At 42.8% G+C, this 14691-nt stretch overlaps 1 protein-coding gene across 2 annotated transcripts in view; it reads right to left on the bottom strand.

Moving 5' to 3' along the window:
* The window catches only part of JAK3 (Janus kinase 3), a 283985-nt gene that overhangs the window by 176576 nt on the left and 92718 nt on the right, over positions 1–14691 (bottom strand). For both annotated transcript variants that reach the window (XM_044285317.1, XM_044285325.1), the window contains exon 6: positions 12104–12389. In XM_044285317.1, the coding sequence (XP_044141252.1) occupies positions 12104–12389 (286 nt within the window). The remainder of the gene's footprint in view (positions 1–12103; positions 12390–14691) is intronic.

Genomic DNA, 14691 nt, shown 5'->3' with positions numbered 1-14691 from the left:
AAATTGTCCACGTGGCCAGAGCTAGCCTTTTATGCCTTGGAGGTGCTGGCCTGCCCGGCAGCCAGCGTTTTGTCTGAACGTGTATTCAGCACGGCAGGGGGCGTCATTACAGACAAACGCAGCCGCCTGTCTACAGCCAATGTGGACAAGCTGACGTTCATAAAAATGAACCAGGCATGGATCCCACAGGACCTGTCCGTCCCTTGTCCAGATTAGACATTAACTACCTCCCCATAACCATATATTATTGGACTCCAGGGCACTTCCTCATTCAATCCTATTTTTATTTTCATTTTACCATTATATTGCGAGGCTACCCAAAGTTGAATGAACCTCTCCTCTGCCTGTGTGCTAGGCCTAAATATATGCCAATGGACTGTTGCAGTGGTGGGTGACGTGAAGCCTCATTCTCTGCTATGACATGCAGACTGATTCTCTGCTGACATGAAGCCAGATCCTCTGTTACGGGAGCTCTCTCCTCTGCCTGGGTGCTGGGCCTAAATTTATGACAATTGACTGTTGCAGTGGTGGGTGACGTGAAGCCTGATTCTCTGCTATGACATGCAGACTGATTCTCTGCTGACATGAAGCCAGATCCTCTGTTACGGGACCTCTCTCCTCTGCCTGGGTGCTGGGCCTAAATTTATGAAAATTGACTGTTGCAGTGGTGGGTGACGTGAAGCCTGATTCTCTGCTATGATATGAAGACTGATTCTCTGCTGACATGAAGCCAGATTGTCTGTTACGGGACCTTTCTCCTCTGCCTGGGTTCTGGGCCTAAATTTATGAAAATTGACTGTTGCAGTGGTGGGTGACGTGAAGCCTGATTCTCTGCTATGATATGAAGACTGATTCTCTGCTGACATGAAGCCAGATTGTCTGTTACGGGACCTTTCTCCTCTGCCTGGGTTCTGGGCCTAAATTTATGAAAATTGACTGTTGCAGTGGTGGGTGACGTGAAGCCTGATTCTCTGCTATGATATGAAGACTGATTCTCTGCTGACATGAAGCCAGATTGTCTGTTACGGGACCTTTCTCCTCTGCCTGGGTTCTGGGCCTAAATTTATGAAAATTGACTCTTACAGTGGTGGGTGACGTGAAGCCTGATTCTCTGCTATGATATGAAGACTGATTCTCTGCTGACATGAAGCCAGATTCTCTGTTACGGGACCTCTCTCCTCTGCCTGGGTGCTGGGCCTAAATTTATGACAATGGACTGTTGCAGTGGTGGCTGACGTGAAGCCTGATTCTCTGCTATGACATGCAGACTGATTCTCTGCTGTCATGAAGCCAGATTGTCTGTTACGGGACCTCTCTGCTCTGCCTGTGTGCTAGGCCTAAATATATGCCAATGGACTGTTGCAGTGGTGGCTGACGTGAAGCCTCATTCTCTGCTATGACATGCAGACTAATTCTCTGCTGACATGAAGCCAGATTGTCTGTTACGGGACCTCTCTCCTCTGCCTGGGTGCTGGGCCTAAATTTATGACAATGGACTGTTGCAGTGGTGGCTGACGTGAAGCCTGATTCTCTGCTATGACATGCAGACTGATTCTCTGCTGTCATGAAGCCAGATTGTCTGTTACGGGACCTCTCTGCTCTGCCTGTGTGCTAGGCCTAAATATATGCCAATGGACTGTTGCAGTGGTGGCTGACGTGAAGCCTCATTCTCTGCTATGACATGCAGACTAATTCTCTGCTGACATGAAGCCAGATTGTCTGTTACGGGACCTCTCTCCTCTGCCTGGGTGCTGGGCCTAAATTTATGACAATGGACTGTTGCAGTGGTGGCTGACGTGAAGCCTGATTCTCTGCTATGACATGCAGACTAATTCTCTGCTGACATGAAGCCAGATTGTCTGTTACGGGACCTCTCTCCTCTGCCTGGGTGCTGGGCCTAAATATATGCCAATGGACTGTTGCAGTGGTGGCTGACGTGAAGCCTCATTCTCTGCTATGACATGCAGACTAATTCTCTGCTGTCATGAAGCCAGATTGTCTGTTACGGGACCTCTCTGCTCTGCCTGTGTGCTAGGCCTAAATATATGCCAATGGACTGTTGCAGTGGTGGGTGACGTGAAGCCTCATTCTCTGCTATGACATGCAGACTGATTCTCTGCTGACATGAAGCCAGATTGTCTGTTACGGGACCTCTCTGCTCTGCCTGTGTGCTAGGCCTAAATATATGCCAATGGACTGTTGCAGTGGTGGGTGACGTGAAGCCTCATTCTCTGCTATGACATGCAGACTGATTCTCTGCTGACATGAAGCCAGATTGTCTGTTACGGGACCTCTCTGCTCTGCCTGTGTGCTAGGCCTAAATATATGCCAATGGACTGTTGCAGTGGTGGGTGACGTGAAGCCTCATTCTCTGCTATGACATGCAGACTAATTCTCTGCTGACATGAAGCCAGATTGTCTGTTACGGGACCTCTCTGCTCTGCCTGTGTGCTAGGCCTAAATATATGCCAATGGACTGTTGCAGTGGTGGGTGACGTGAAGCCTCATTCTCTGCTATGACATGCAGACTGATTCTCTGCTGACATGAAGCCAGATCCTCTGTTACGGGAGCTCTCTCCTCTGCCTGGGTGCTGGGCCTAAATTTATGACAATTGACTGTTGCAGTGGTGGGTGACGTGAAGCCTCATTCTCTGCTATGACATGCAGACTGATTCTCTGCTGACATGAAGCCAGATCCTCTGTTACGGGAGCTCTCTCCTCTGCCTGGGTGCTGGGCCTAAATTTATGACAATTGACTGTTGCAGTGGTGGGTGACGTGAAGCCTGATTCTCTGCTATGATATGAAGACTGATTCTCTGCTGACATGAAGCCAGATTGTCTGTTACGGGACCTTTCTCCTCTGCCTGGGTTCTGGGCCTAAATTTATGAAAATTGACTCTTACAGTGGTGGGTGACGTGAAGCCTGATTCTCTGCTATGATATGAAGACTGATTCTCTGCTGACATGAAGCCAGATTCTCTGTTACGGGACCTCTCTCCTCTGCCTGGGTGCTGGGTAGTGTTGAGCGCGAATATTCGAAAAGCAAATTTTTTTCGCGAATATCGCAACTTCGCGATTTCGCGAATATTTCGAATATAGTGCTATATATTCGTAAAAACGAATATTCGTTTTTTGTTTCCCCCCCCCCCCCCCACAAAATTACAGTACACATATAATTGATTGTTTCCCAAAGGTCCAACAGCTCAGATCTTACTCACATTGCCTAGAAAGTGATTGAGGCGCGAATCTTCGTAAGGCGATTTTATTAGCGCACATGCGAATATCGGCACGTCCCAGAACAGAGGCAAAGGGCTTTGCATTCATACATTAGTGAATTGAGTTGCGAATCTTCGTAAGGCGATTTTATTAGCGCACATGCGAATATCTACACTTGTCCCAGAACAGAGGCAAAGGGCATTGCATTCATACATTAGTGATTGAATTGAGTTGCGAATCTTCGTAAGGCGATTTCATTAGCGCACATGTGAATTTTGCATAGCATATGTATTATGCGATAATTCGAATTATCGCATATGCGAAATAATAACGAATTTGAATAATCGCGAATATTTTACGAATATTCTTTCGAATATTCACAAAATTTCGCGAATTCGAATATGGGACATGCCGCTCAACACTAGTGCTGGGCCTAAATTTATGACAATGGACTGTTGCAGTGGTGGGTGACGTGAAGCCTGATTCTCTGCTATGACATGCAGACTGATTCTCTGCTGACATGAAGCCAGATTGTCTGTTACGGGACCTCTCTCCTCTGCCTGGGTGCCGGGGCCTAAATATCTGAGAATGGACTGTTCCAGTGGTGGGTGACGGGAAGCCAGATTCTCTGCTATGGAACCTCTCTCCAATTGATTTTGGTTAATTTTTATTTATTTAATTTTTATTTTAATTCATTTCCCTATCCACATTTGTTTGCAGGGGATTTACCTACATGTTGCTGCCTTTTGCAGCCCTCTAGCTCTTTCCTGGGCTGTTTTACAGCCTTTTTAGTGCCGAAAAGTTCGGGTCCCCATTGACTTCAATGGGGTTCGGGTTCGGGACGAAGTTCGGATCGGGTTCGGATCCCGAACCCGAACATTTCCGGGATGTTCGGCCGAACTTCTCGAACCCGAACATCCAGGTGTTCGCTCAACTCTACTCAGGAATACTTCCAGAAACCATTGTCAGTGAACACAATCCACCGTGCCATCCGCCGTTGCCAGCTGAAACTCTACAGTGCAAAGAAGAAGCCATTTCTAAGCAAGATCCACAAGCTCAGGCGTTTTCACTGGGCCGGGGATCATTTAAAATGGAGTGTGGCAAAATGGAAGACTGTTCTGTGGTTAGACGAGTCATGATTCGAAGTTCTTTTTGGAAATCTGGGACGCCATGTCATCCGGACCAAAGAGGACAAGGACAACCCAAGTTGTTATCAATGCTCAGTTCAGAAGCCTGCATCTCTGATGGTATGGGGTTGCATGAGTGCGTGTGGCATGGGCAGCTTGCATGTCTGGAAAGGCACCATCAATGCAGAAAAATATATTCAGGTTCTAGAACAACATATGCTCCCATCCAGACGTCATCTCTTTCAGGGAAGACCCTGCATTTTTCAACAAGATAATGCCAGACCACATTCTGCATCAATCACAACATCATGGCTGCGTAGGAGAAGGATCCGGGTACTGAAATGGCCAGTCTGCAGTCTAGATCTTTCACCTATAGAGAACATTTGGCGCATCATAAAGAGGAAGGTGCAACAAAGAAGGCCCAAGAGGATTGAACAGTTAGAGGCCTGTATTAGACAAGAATGGGAGAGCATTCCTATTTCTAAACTTGAGAAACTGGTCTCCTCGGTCCCCAGACGTCTGTTGAGTGTTGTAAGAAGAAGGGGAGATGCCACACAGTGGTGAAAATGGCCTTGTCCCAACTTTTTGGGGATTTGTTGACACCATGAAATTCTGATTCAGCATATTTTTCCCTTAAAATGGTACATTTTCTCAGTTTAAACTTTTGTTCCGTGATTTATGTTCTATTCTGAATAAAATATTAGAAGTTGGCACCTCCACATCATTGCATTCAGTTTTTATTCACGATTTGTATAGTGTCCCAACTTTTTGGGAATCCGGTTTGTATATTTTTTCTGGGTTTCAATATGCTGCTGGTCAGTTTATGTATATACATACGTATATATTCTCTTTCACGTGTTCTTATGATAACTTATGACAATGTTTATGATAATTTTTATGACAATGATACTATCAGACGTATACATTTTATGTGATCTTATAATAATAATATGATTATACGTATATATATATTTTACCCATCGTCCTTTTTAAAATATATTTCTATTTACTGTTTTTGGTTTTAAGACGTATTAATGCTCATTTTTACACGTATTTATACATGTGTATTATATATAGATTGGTCAAAATGTCCAATTTTTACACACACCTCCATTTATAATTCTTATGATAATAGAATTTGTATTTAAAAGTAGTGATAAGAACTATTATGGCGATCTAACACAGACTATAGTTATGTTGTCCTATATCGCCAAGCAACCCGCAAGCAGGTCACATGTAACTTAGGCCGCTATCCAGCCAGCTACAGACACAGCGCCAATCGGCTTCTCCATCCCCGGGGATGCGCACCACGTGACTGCAGCATATGTGGTCACGTGAGGCGCTCCCAAACACTGTCTGGATCGCAGCCCACAAGCACTCCTCCCCCTGGGCAGTCCCATGATGCTTAATCAGTGTAATCAGTGCCACATTAAGCATTGAGTCTTTTTGAACCTGATAAAGAGGGCTTGAGTGCCCCTGTAAAGCGTTGTTTTGTTTTATTGACATAAAAAAAGAAAAACTCAATAAAGAAGCTTCTTATTCTTCATGCGAGTGTCCTGGCTGGTGTATTTTGCGCATTAATTGTATCCTGATATCGCTACTATTTTGCCTTTGGAGAAGATTGGGCATCCTCTCCGGAACCTTTGGATACTGCGGCAGCATAAACTGACAAGTGGACGCACAAGTTTGCACGAAAGTGCTAAACCTACAGTAGAGTTGTGCCTATTTTGAAGGTGAGCCTCCATTGTTTAGTTCTATCAACCTGTTATAATTACCCTATGGTGCTCTTTCTTTATGCTTTCCTAGCTACTGCACGCCTATACATATAAACCGCAGTTTTTTCATGTGGCACACTTATTTAGGTCAGGCACCTGTTTGTCTGTTTATGTTGGTAAGTTTTTTTTTTATCTCCCGGCTACGGGAATTCTCATTGAGTATAATAAAAGTTAAGTTTTACTATGTTACTGCTCCCCTTTTTCTGATTTTGTAGACTACTTTTTGAGTAGTACCCGGGGAGAGGTGTGTATGCACTGTCCTTGTGAGACAGTTCCTTTGTCCGTTTTTTTTTTTACTAGTACAGTTTATAAGGGGGCATTTTGTATACAGACACACATTAGGGGGTATTTTGTCTAGCATACAATATTGGGGGTATATTTGTACTGGAACATATCATAAGGGGTGTTTTTTTTGTAATGCCACACTCTATAAGGGGCATTTTTGTACTGTTATACATAAGGGGGAATTTTTTGGTACTGGCACATGCACGGGGGCATTTTTTGCTCTGACACATATTATAAGGGGATATTTTTGTACTGGCACACATTATACGGGGGTACTTTTGTACTGGCACACATTATGAGGGTTTTTGTTTCTAGCTCTCAAAAGGGGAATTATTACTACTTGTGGATATTAGGGTGGGCTTCATTATTACTGGGAGACAATGAGGAACATGATTACTACTATGGGCACTGTGGGGGCATTATTACTTTTTGTGCACAATGGGCAACATTATTACTATTGGGGCACTGTCGGTCTAATGTTACCACTAGGTTCACTCTGGCAGAGATTTATTACTATTGGTGTGACTTTTGGGAGCACTATTACTGTGGGGGGCAACCTGGCACAGTATCCACTTAGCACAATTATTATTGAGGTACACTATGTTTATTTTTGAGGGCACTGTGTCAAAATAATTATTGAAGGTGGCACTATCTGTGGGGTACTAGTATTTTTAGGGGGATTCATGGGATGTTATTAAGAAGGGGAAAAATAAGATGTCTATGTGTCAAACTCTGCAGAGACAAGAGACGGCTGAAAGAAATCATCATGGCAGTCTGGTCCGAATGGAGATCAAGATAAGGAAAAAGCTCCACTGAATAGAGCTAAACCACAAGCATGCTCATCTTGCAGCTTTTCAAGTTGTCTGCAATGTAACCAAGCCAAGAATAGACATGCACATTCTTGGCAGGATCTGGAAAACGGCACTGGAAAAATCCTTGTCCTTGTGAGTTGCAGTACAGCATCTCATTGAAAACAGTGGGAGGCGGTTTCAGCACATATTCAGCACAGTTTTTGTCATATAATCTGCTCTGAAACCAGTGCGAAAAAATGTTGTGTGAACTAACCTGTACCCTGAAGATACCTGTTAAGCCTCACTCACACATTAGTGTTTTGGGCAGTGATTTCCATCAGTGATTGTGAGCCAAAACCAGGAGTTTAGGCTACACATACATAAGGTATAAGGCCTCTCTCACACGGGCATTGCGGGAAAATGCGCTATTTTTCCGCGCGAGTGCAAATCGTTTTAATGCGTTTTACACGCACGTGAGAATAATTTGCATGTTTGGTACCCAGACCCGAACCAGGACTTATTCACAGTGTTGTGTAGATTTTATTATTTTCACTTACAACATGGTTATAAGGGAAAATAATAGCATTCCTAATACAGAATGCTAAGTAAATTAAGGATGGAGGGGTTAAATAATATATTTTTTTTAAATTAAACTCTACTTGTTCGCACAGCCCATCTCGTCTTCTTTCTCCTTCTTTGAGGACCTGTGAGGAAAAGGACCTTTGGTGACGCCACTGCGCTCATCACATGGTCCATCACATGGTCCATCACCATGTGATGAGCGCAGTTACATCACCAAAGGTCCTTTTCCTCCCAGGTCCTCAAAGAAGAAGAAAGAAGACGAACTGGGCTGCGCCAACAAGTGGATGAGGTGAGTTTAATTTCAAATTATCTTTTTTAACCCCTATATCCCTAATATACTTAGTATTCTGTATTAAGAATGCTATTATTTTCCCTTATAACCTTGTTATAATAAAGATCGGGTCCCCATCCCCATCGTCACCTAGCAACCATGCGTGAAAATTGCACCGCATCCGCACTTGCTTGCGGATGCTTGCGATTATCACGCAGCCCCATTCACTTCTATGGGGCCTGCGTTGCGTGAAAAATGCATAATATAGAGCATGCTGCGATTTGTACGCAAAGCACAAGTGATGCGTGAAAATCGTCGCTCATCTGCACAGCCCCACTTAAGTGAATGGTCCCGGATTAGGTGCGGATGCAATGCGTTGACCTCACGCATTGCACCCGCATTAAATTCTTGCCCGTCATGTTATTGGCCCGGATAAGATGCAGGTGCGTCGCGGGAAAATGTGTGATTTTCTGCGCGAGTGCAAAACACTTTAATGCATTTTGCACGCGCGTGAGAAAAATCAGCATGTTTGGTACCCAAATCCAAACTTCTCCACAGAAGTTCGGGTTTGGGATCGGTGTTGTGTAGATTGTATTATTTTCCCTTATGACATGGTTATAAGGGAAAATAATAACCATAATGATTGGGTCCCCATCCCGATCATCTCCTAGCAACTGTGCGATTTTCACTCAGCCCCATTCACTTTTATGGGGCCTGCGTTGCTAGAAAAACGCACAAAATGATGCTTGCTGCAATTTTTACGCAACGCACAAGTGATCCGTGAAAATCACCGCTCGTGTGCACAGCCCCATAGAAATGAATGGGTCCGGATTTAGTGCGGGTGCAATGTGTTCACCTCACGCATTGCACCCGCGCTGAAAACTCGCCCGTGTGAAAGGGGCCTAAGGGAAAGATCGGCACCTGTTCTGTGTTTTGGCTCACAATCACTGATGGAAATCACTGACCAAAATACTGACAAGTAAATGAGGCATTACAGGATCTGCTGGTCAATTATATTGCTTCCCCATTAGCAGGAATATTAAATACATGTATTCTTCCTATTATTGATATGATAGCATTATAACTAGGGCTGGGCGATTAATCGATAATAAAACGAAACCATCAGTATGATTAACCGACGGCACATTGCCTATCGTTTTTTCGGTTTGGTTTTCCCTTATCCCCTTAGTGACCACCTTTTCATGGCAGCCTGGTCTAAGCAATGCTCAGCTTTCGCATGCAGTGAAGAGCAGGGGCTCAGCACTCACATGAGAGCCATGCTCCTGCTCTAACAGTCCATACTTGCAGGAGTGCTGATTCGGGCTGTTTAACCCCTTACATGCTGAAGGCAATGGCGAACACCGCATGTAAGCTGTGACAGAGGGAGGGGACTCGATCTGTCTCCCGTTGGCACCCCACAAATGCAATCATGGGGTACTCTATATATGTATAGGCAGGCTGGGACCTGGTGTAGACCCCAAGCCTCCCTTGAGGCCCCTTGCAGAGGAGCGTGTCTGGATTAGGTCCGGATGCATCCCAGGGCATTGCGGCAAACCCGCGCGAGTATGAACGCAATTGCAGTCAGTTTTGACTGCAATTGCATTCCAATGTTCAGTTTTTATTGCGCGGGTGCAATGTGTTTTGCACGCGCATGATAAAAAACCGACTGTGGTACCCAGATCCGAACTTCTTCACAGAAGTTCAGGTTCGGGTTAGTTGTAGTGTAGCTTGTATTATTTTCCCTTATAACATGGTTATAGCATTAGTACAATAGGGCTGGAGGGGTTAAAAAAAATTATAATAATAATTTAACTCACCTTAATCCACTTGTTCGCGCAGCCAGCATCTCTTCTGTCTTCATCTGTGAGCAATAGGACCTTTGATGACGTCACTGCGTTCATCACATGGTCCATCACATGATCCATCACCATGGTGATGGATCATGTGATGAGCGTAGTGACGTCATCAAAGGTCCTATTGCACACAGATGAAGACAAAACGGATGCCGGCTGAGCGAACAAGTGGATTAAGGTGAGTTTATTTTTTTTTATTTTTTTTTTAACCCCTCCAGCCCTATTGTACTATGCATTCTGTATTCAGAATGCTATTATTTTCCCTTATAACCATGTTATAAGGGGAAATAATAATGATCGGGTCCCCATCCCGATCGTCACCCAGCAACCGTGCGTGAAAATCGCACTGCATCCGCACTTGCTTGCAGATGCTTGCGATTTTCACGCAACCCCATTCATTTCTATGGGGCCTGCGTTACATGAAAAACGCACAAAGAGGAGCATGCTGCGATTTTCACTCAACGCACAAGTGATGCATGAAAATCACCGCTCATGTGCACAGCCCCATAGAAATGAATGGGTGCGGAATACTCGCCCGTGTGAAAGGGGCCTGAGTGTGCTCCAGCAGGCTGCGGCTCTCTGGTCAATGTCAGTAAAGCACTGACATTAAAATGCATTACACTATAGGGATAATGAATTGTATTTTAGAAGCAACCAAAATATTGGACTATCAAGTGGTTTAAAAAGTTGAAAAAATAAACATTTATTAAATAAAATAAAAATATTTTTTTATGAAAACAAATTTCTAAAATAAAATCTCTCACATGTTTGATATCGCCACATCCATAATGACCCGCACTACACAAATATCATGTAAATTATGCCCTATAATGAATGCCGTAAAAGAAAAACAACTAAAAAAGCTAGAATTGCTCATTTCTTTTTAGTTGCCACCGAACAAACGTAATAACAAGTGATCAAAAAGAGTTATTAACCCAAAATGATACCAATGAAAACTATAAATCGTCCCACAAAAATCAAACAGTCACAAAACTCCATAAAAATAAAAAATAAAAAGTTATAGGTCTTTGACTGTGTTGATGCAAAAAAATTCTTAGTTTTAAGAAAAGGGGTTTTATTGCACAAAAGTAGTAAAATGAAAAGAAAAAAATATATATGTATTTAGTATCGCTGTAATCATACTGACCCAGAGACTAAAGATTTCATCAAATTTATGCCAAAAAATGAAAGCCGCAATATTTATAAAGTAAAAACTCAGTGGCAGTATTGCAATTTTTTGCCATCTCTCTCCCAGAAAGAGTTAATAAAAGTTAATCAGCAAGTTATGTGTACCCCAAAATGGCACCATTAAAAACTACAACTTGTCCCATAAAAAACCAATCCTCATACAGCTACATAGACAGAAAAATAAAAAATAAGTTACAGCTCTTGGAAGGCGACAATGAAACTTGCGGCAGAGGATTCTGCCAATCCGAACACAAACTGATGGCATTTGTCAGACGGATCCGGATGCGGCTCCGTCTGACAAATGCATTGAAATACAGGATCCGTCTCTCTGGTATCATCTGAAAAAGCGGATCCAGTATTAATTTGTTTGCATTTTTAAAGGTCTGTGCATGCGCAAACCGGAAAGCCGGATCCGTTTCGCCCGAACACTTAATGCGGGATCCGGCACTAATACACTTCAATGTAAATTAATGCTGGATCCGGCATTCCGGCAAGTGTTCAGAATATTTTGGCCGGAGAGAACAATACAGCATGCTGCAGTATTTTCTCCGTCAAAAAAACGTAAGAGGGACTGAGCTGATGCATCCTGAATAGAATGCTCTCCAATCAGAATGCATTAGGATAAAACTGATTAGTTTTTTCCTGTATTGAGCTCCTGTGACGGAATTCAATACCGGAAAATAATAACGCTAGTGTGAAAGTACCCTTAGGGACTAATATTTTTAAGTCATATACAAACAGTATTAATATATACACTCAGAATATGATCAAACCATTGGTGATATAAAACCCTATGCTAAGCCATGCCCCGAGTCGCTCTCTAAGCCACACCCCCAAATAATCGTTCAATAATCAAAATCGAGATTACATGTTCAATTAGTCACATTTTTATCATAATCGTTCAGCCCTAATTATAACTATATTGCTTAGTTATGTTATACATTTTTGTGTCTACTAAACAAAATGCTAGTCTGGCACTGTTATGTTATCTGACCCATAGGTCAGCCATACTCGCCTCACTGTCGACTTCTTTCCAAATGATGCCATCACACCTTGAAACTCTAAGTACCAAGTCTTTGCTATCTTTGTGTGTGCTTCTAACGAAAAAAGTCTCTATCCCAAAATCTGGATCCAGTTTCTCTAAATCCACTAGATATTTGATTTTGATGAGAGGGACACTGAGTACACATGCACGCATCTTCTTTAGGGACTTCTGAACATTCCTGCGTAATCTCTTGCGGCAGAAGAAATTCAGATTCACGATGCTCTGCCGTAGGCTTTGTGGTACGCAGTGCTTGTAACTATACAAAGAGGGAAGAAAATGTTATACTGAGAGATAAACCCTACTTCATAGGCCTCATGCACACGACTGTTCCGTTTTTTGCGGTCTGCAAACCGCGGATCAGCAAAAAGGGAAGCCGTCCTTGTGCCTTCTGCAATTTGCGGAACGGAACGGGCGGCCCATTGTAGAAATGCCTATTCTTGTCCACCAAATGGACAAGAATATTTTTTTTGCGGGGGTACGGAGTGCTGTCCGCATCTTTTGCAGCCCCATTGAAGTGAATGGGTCCGCATCCGAGCAGCAAAAACTGCGGCTCAGATGCGGGCCAAAACAACGGTCGTGTGCATGAGGCCATAAGGTAATAACATAGTTGCTGCAAATTCCATGGGGCAGATATTTAATGAAAATGCGCCCGTTTTTTAAGCGATTTGTGTCAAGAAACTGGTGGGCATACTTTGCATCACATTTACTAACTGTTTTACAACTTTTATATGCAAATTGGAGCTCACTAATATGGACTCCTAAGTATACAAAATGCTACCACCAGGATCCTGTGCCCCAGAGCCCATAAAAGGAGTAAATTACAATTACAAAAACGGTTAGCACTCGAGGTATATTAAATTTGGCAATATTTATTGAAAATATAAAAAGGATCAAAATAAAATACTGACGACCAATGGTAGATCCAAACAACACATAATATGAAACATCTATATGAATATACAGTATACTGTCACAATAGACCATAGTACAGTTGATGTTAATTCAATTCCCAGATAGCAGACTTGGTAGGTTGTTCACCTTCTGTGCATATAGCACTGTCCTATAGTAGAGAAGTGTCTCTGTTTCTAGCCTCATATAGTGTAGTGTACTGGCTAGTAGTAGTACATTGCAGTCTGTGGATGTACTCACTCTCCTGGATCAACCAGACGTGTCTCTCCTGCAGCGTGGAGTCCACCAGGCACTAGCACACCTGCATGGCTTGCAGGCAATTGCCAAGGATGATGATAGGTGCACCTAACTGTAATGTCTTGCTTGCCTGTCAGCTGAGCTCCTTGTTAACCCCTTAATGCATAATACTGAACATGTATGTATTATATGAAGACTGTATGGAGCGGGCTGCTTCTCTTTAATACATACAGCAGACGCCACAATGACCGAGATCGTTAATGATGCCTAAACCGGCCATTTAACCCCTCATATGCTGTGTTCAATAGCGATTGCGGCATTTGTGGAGTTAGAAAGAGGGAAGAAGCTCCCTATCCCTTCAGACCCTCAGTGAAAACACGGGGCTCCGATTTGTTACCATGACAGCCTGTAGCCTGCTGAAAGGCCTGTCATTGTAAGCTGCCTGTGAATCTGTGCACGAGGCACAGCTTCATATGCAGACATTGAAAATCGCATAGACCACAATAGTTCTCTTTTATGGTCTATGGGGCAAGAAATCAGAAGATGGCGGTAAGAGATTGAGTAAAAAGTAAAAAAAAATAATAATATTCAAATCACCCGAATTTAACAATTTTACATAAAAAAATATAAAAACAATAAAAAATATACATAAAGGGAATCACTGCATCCGAAAATGTAACGGGAAAAAACTATAAAAATACGTCATTCGTCATTTTTTAGTCACCTTGTGCCCCCCAATAAGTTGAATAATAGTGATCAAAATGTTGTACGTACCCCAAAAATGCTGACAATAAAAACAGTTCAGCCTGCAAACAATAAGCCCTCATACAGCTCTGTAGACAGAAAAAACATATAGCTGGCAGAAGATGGAGATGTACAGAAAAGTTTTTATGTTTTTTAAAAGTAAGTAAAAAAAAAACTATGCAAATTTGGTATTGCTGTAATCATACTGACCCATAATAAGGATGTCATCAAACGTTATAGTAATCAAAATCCAAATTTCTTTTGTTTTTTCAATTTTACCTCACAAAGAATATTTTTCCCGTTTTCCAACAAAGACATGGTAAATGAAATGGTACTATTCAAAAATACATCTTGCCCTGCAAAAAATAAGCCCTCATATGGCTATGTTAAAGGGAAATTTAAAGTTATGGCTATAGGAACGTAGGCAAGAAAAAAAAAAATCAAAAATGAAAATCCCCTAGTCTGGGAGTCTGTTGGCTGATGTAATGAATTTTAACCTGGAATGTTCGGGGTCTGGGGGACAAATTAAAGAGACAAGTGGTTCTTGATCTGGTACAGAGACATTTACCAGCAATTGTCTGCTTGGTGGAGACTCATTACACTGAGGAGACTTCCCTGCAGTTCAACAGAGAGTGGGCTCTACAGACTTACCATTCTACCGTCACTAG

This window comes from Bufo gargarizans, chromosome 1, assembly GCF_014858855.1.
Source record: "Bufo gargarizans isolate SCDJY-AF-19 chromosome 1, ASM1485885v1, whole genome shotgun sequence".
NCBI classification, from domain to species: Eukaryota; Metazoa; Chordata; class Amphibia; order Anura; family Bufonidae; genus Bufo; species Bufo gargarizans.
This window is presented reverse-complemented; position numbering and strand designations above follow the sequence as displayed.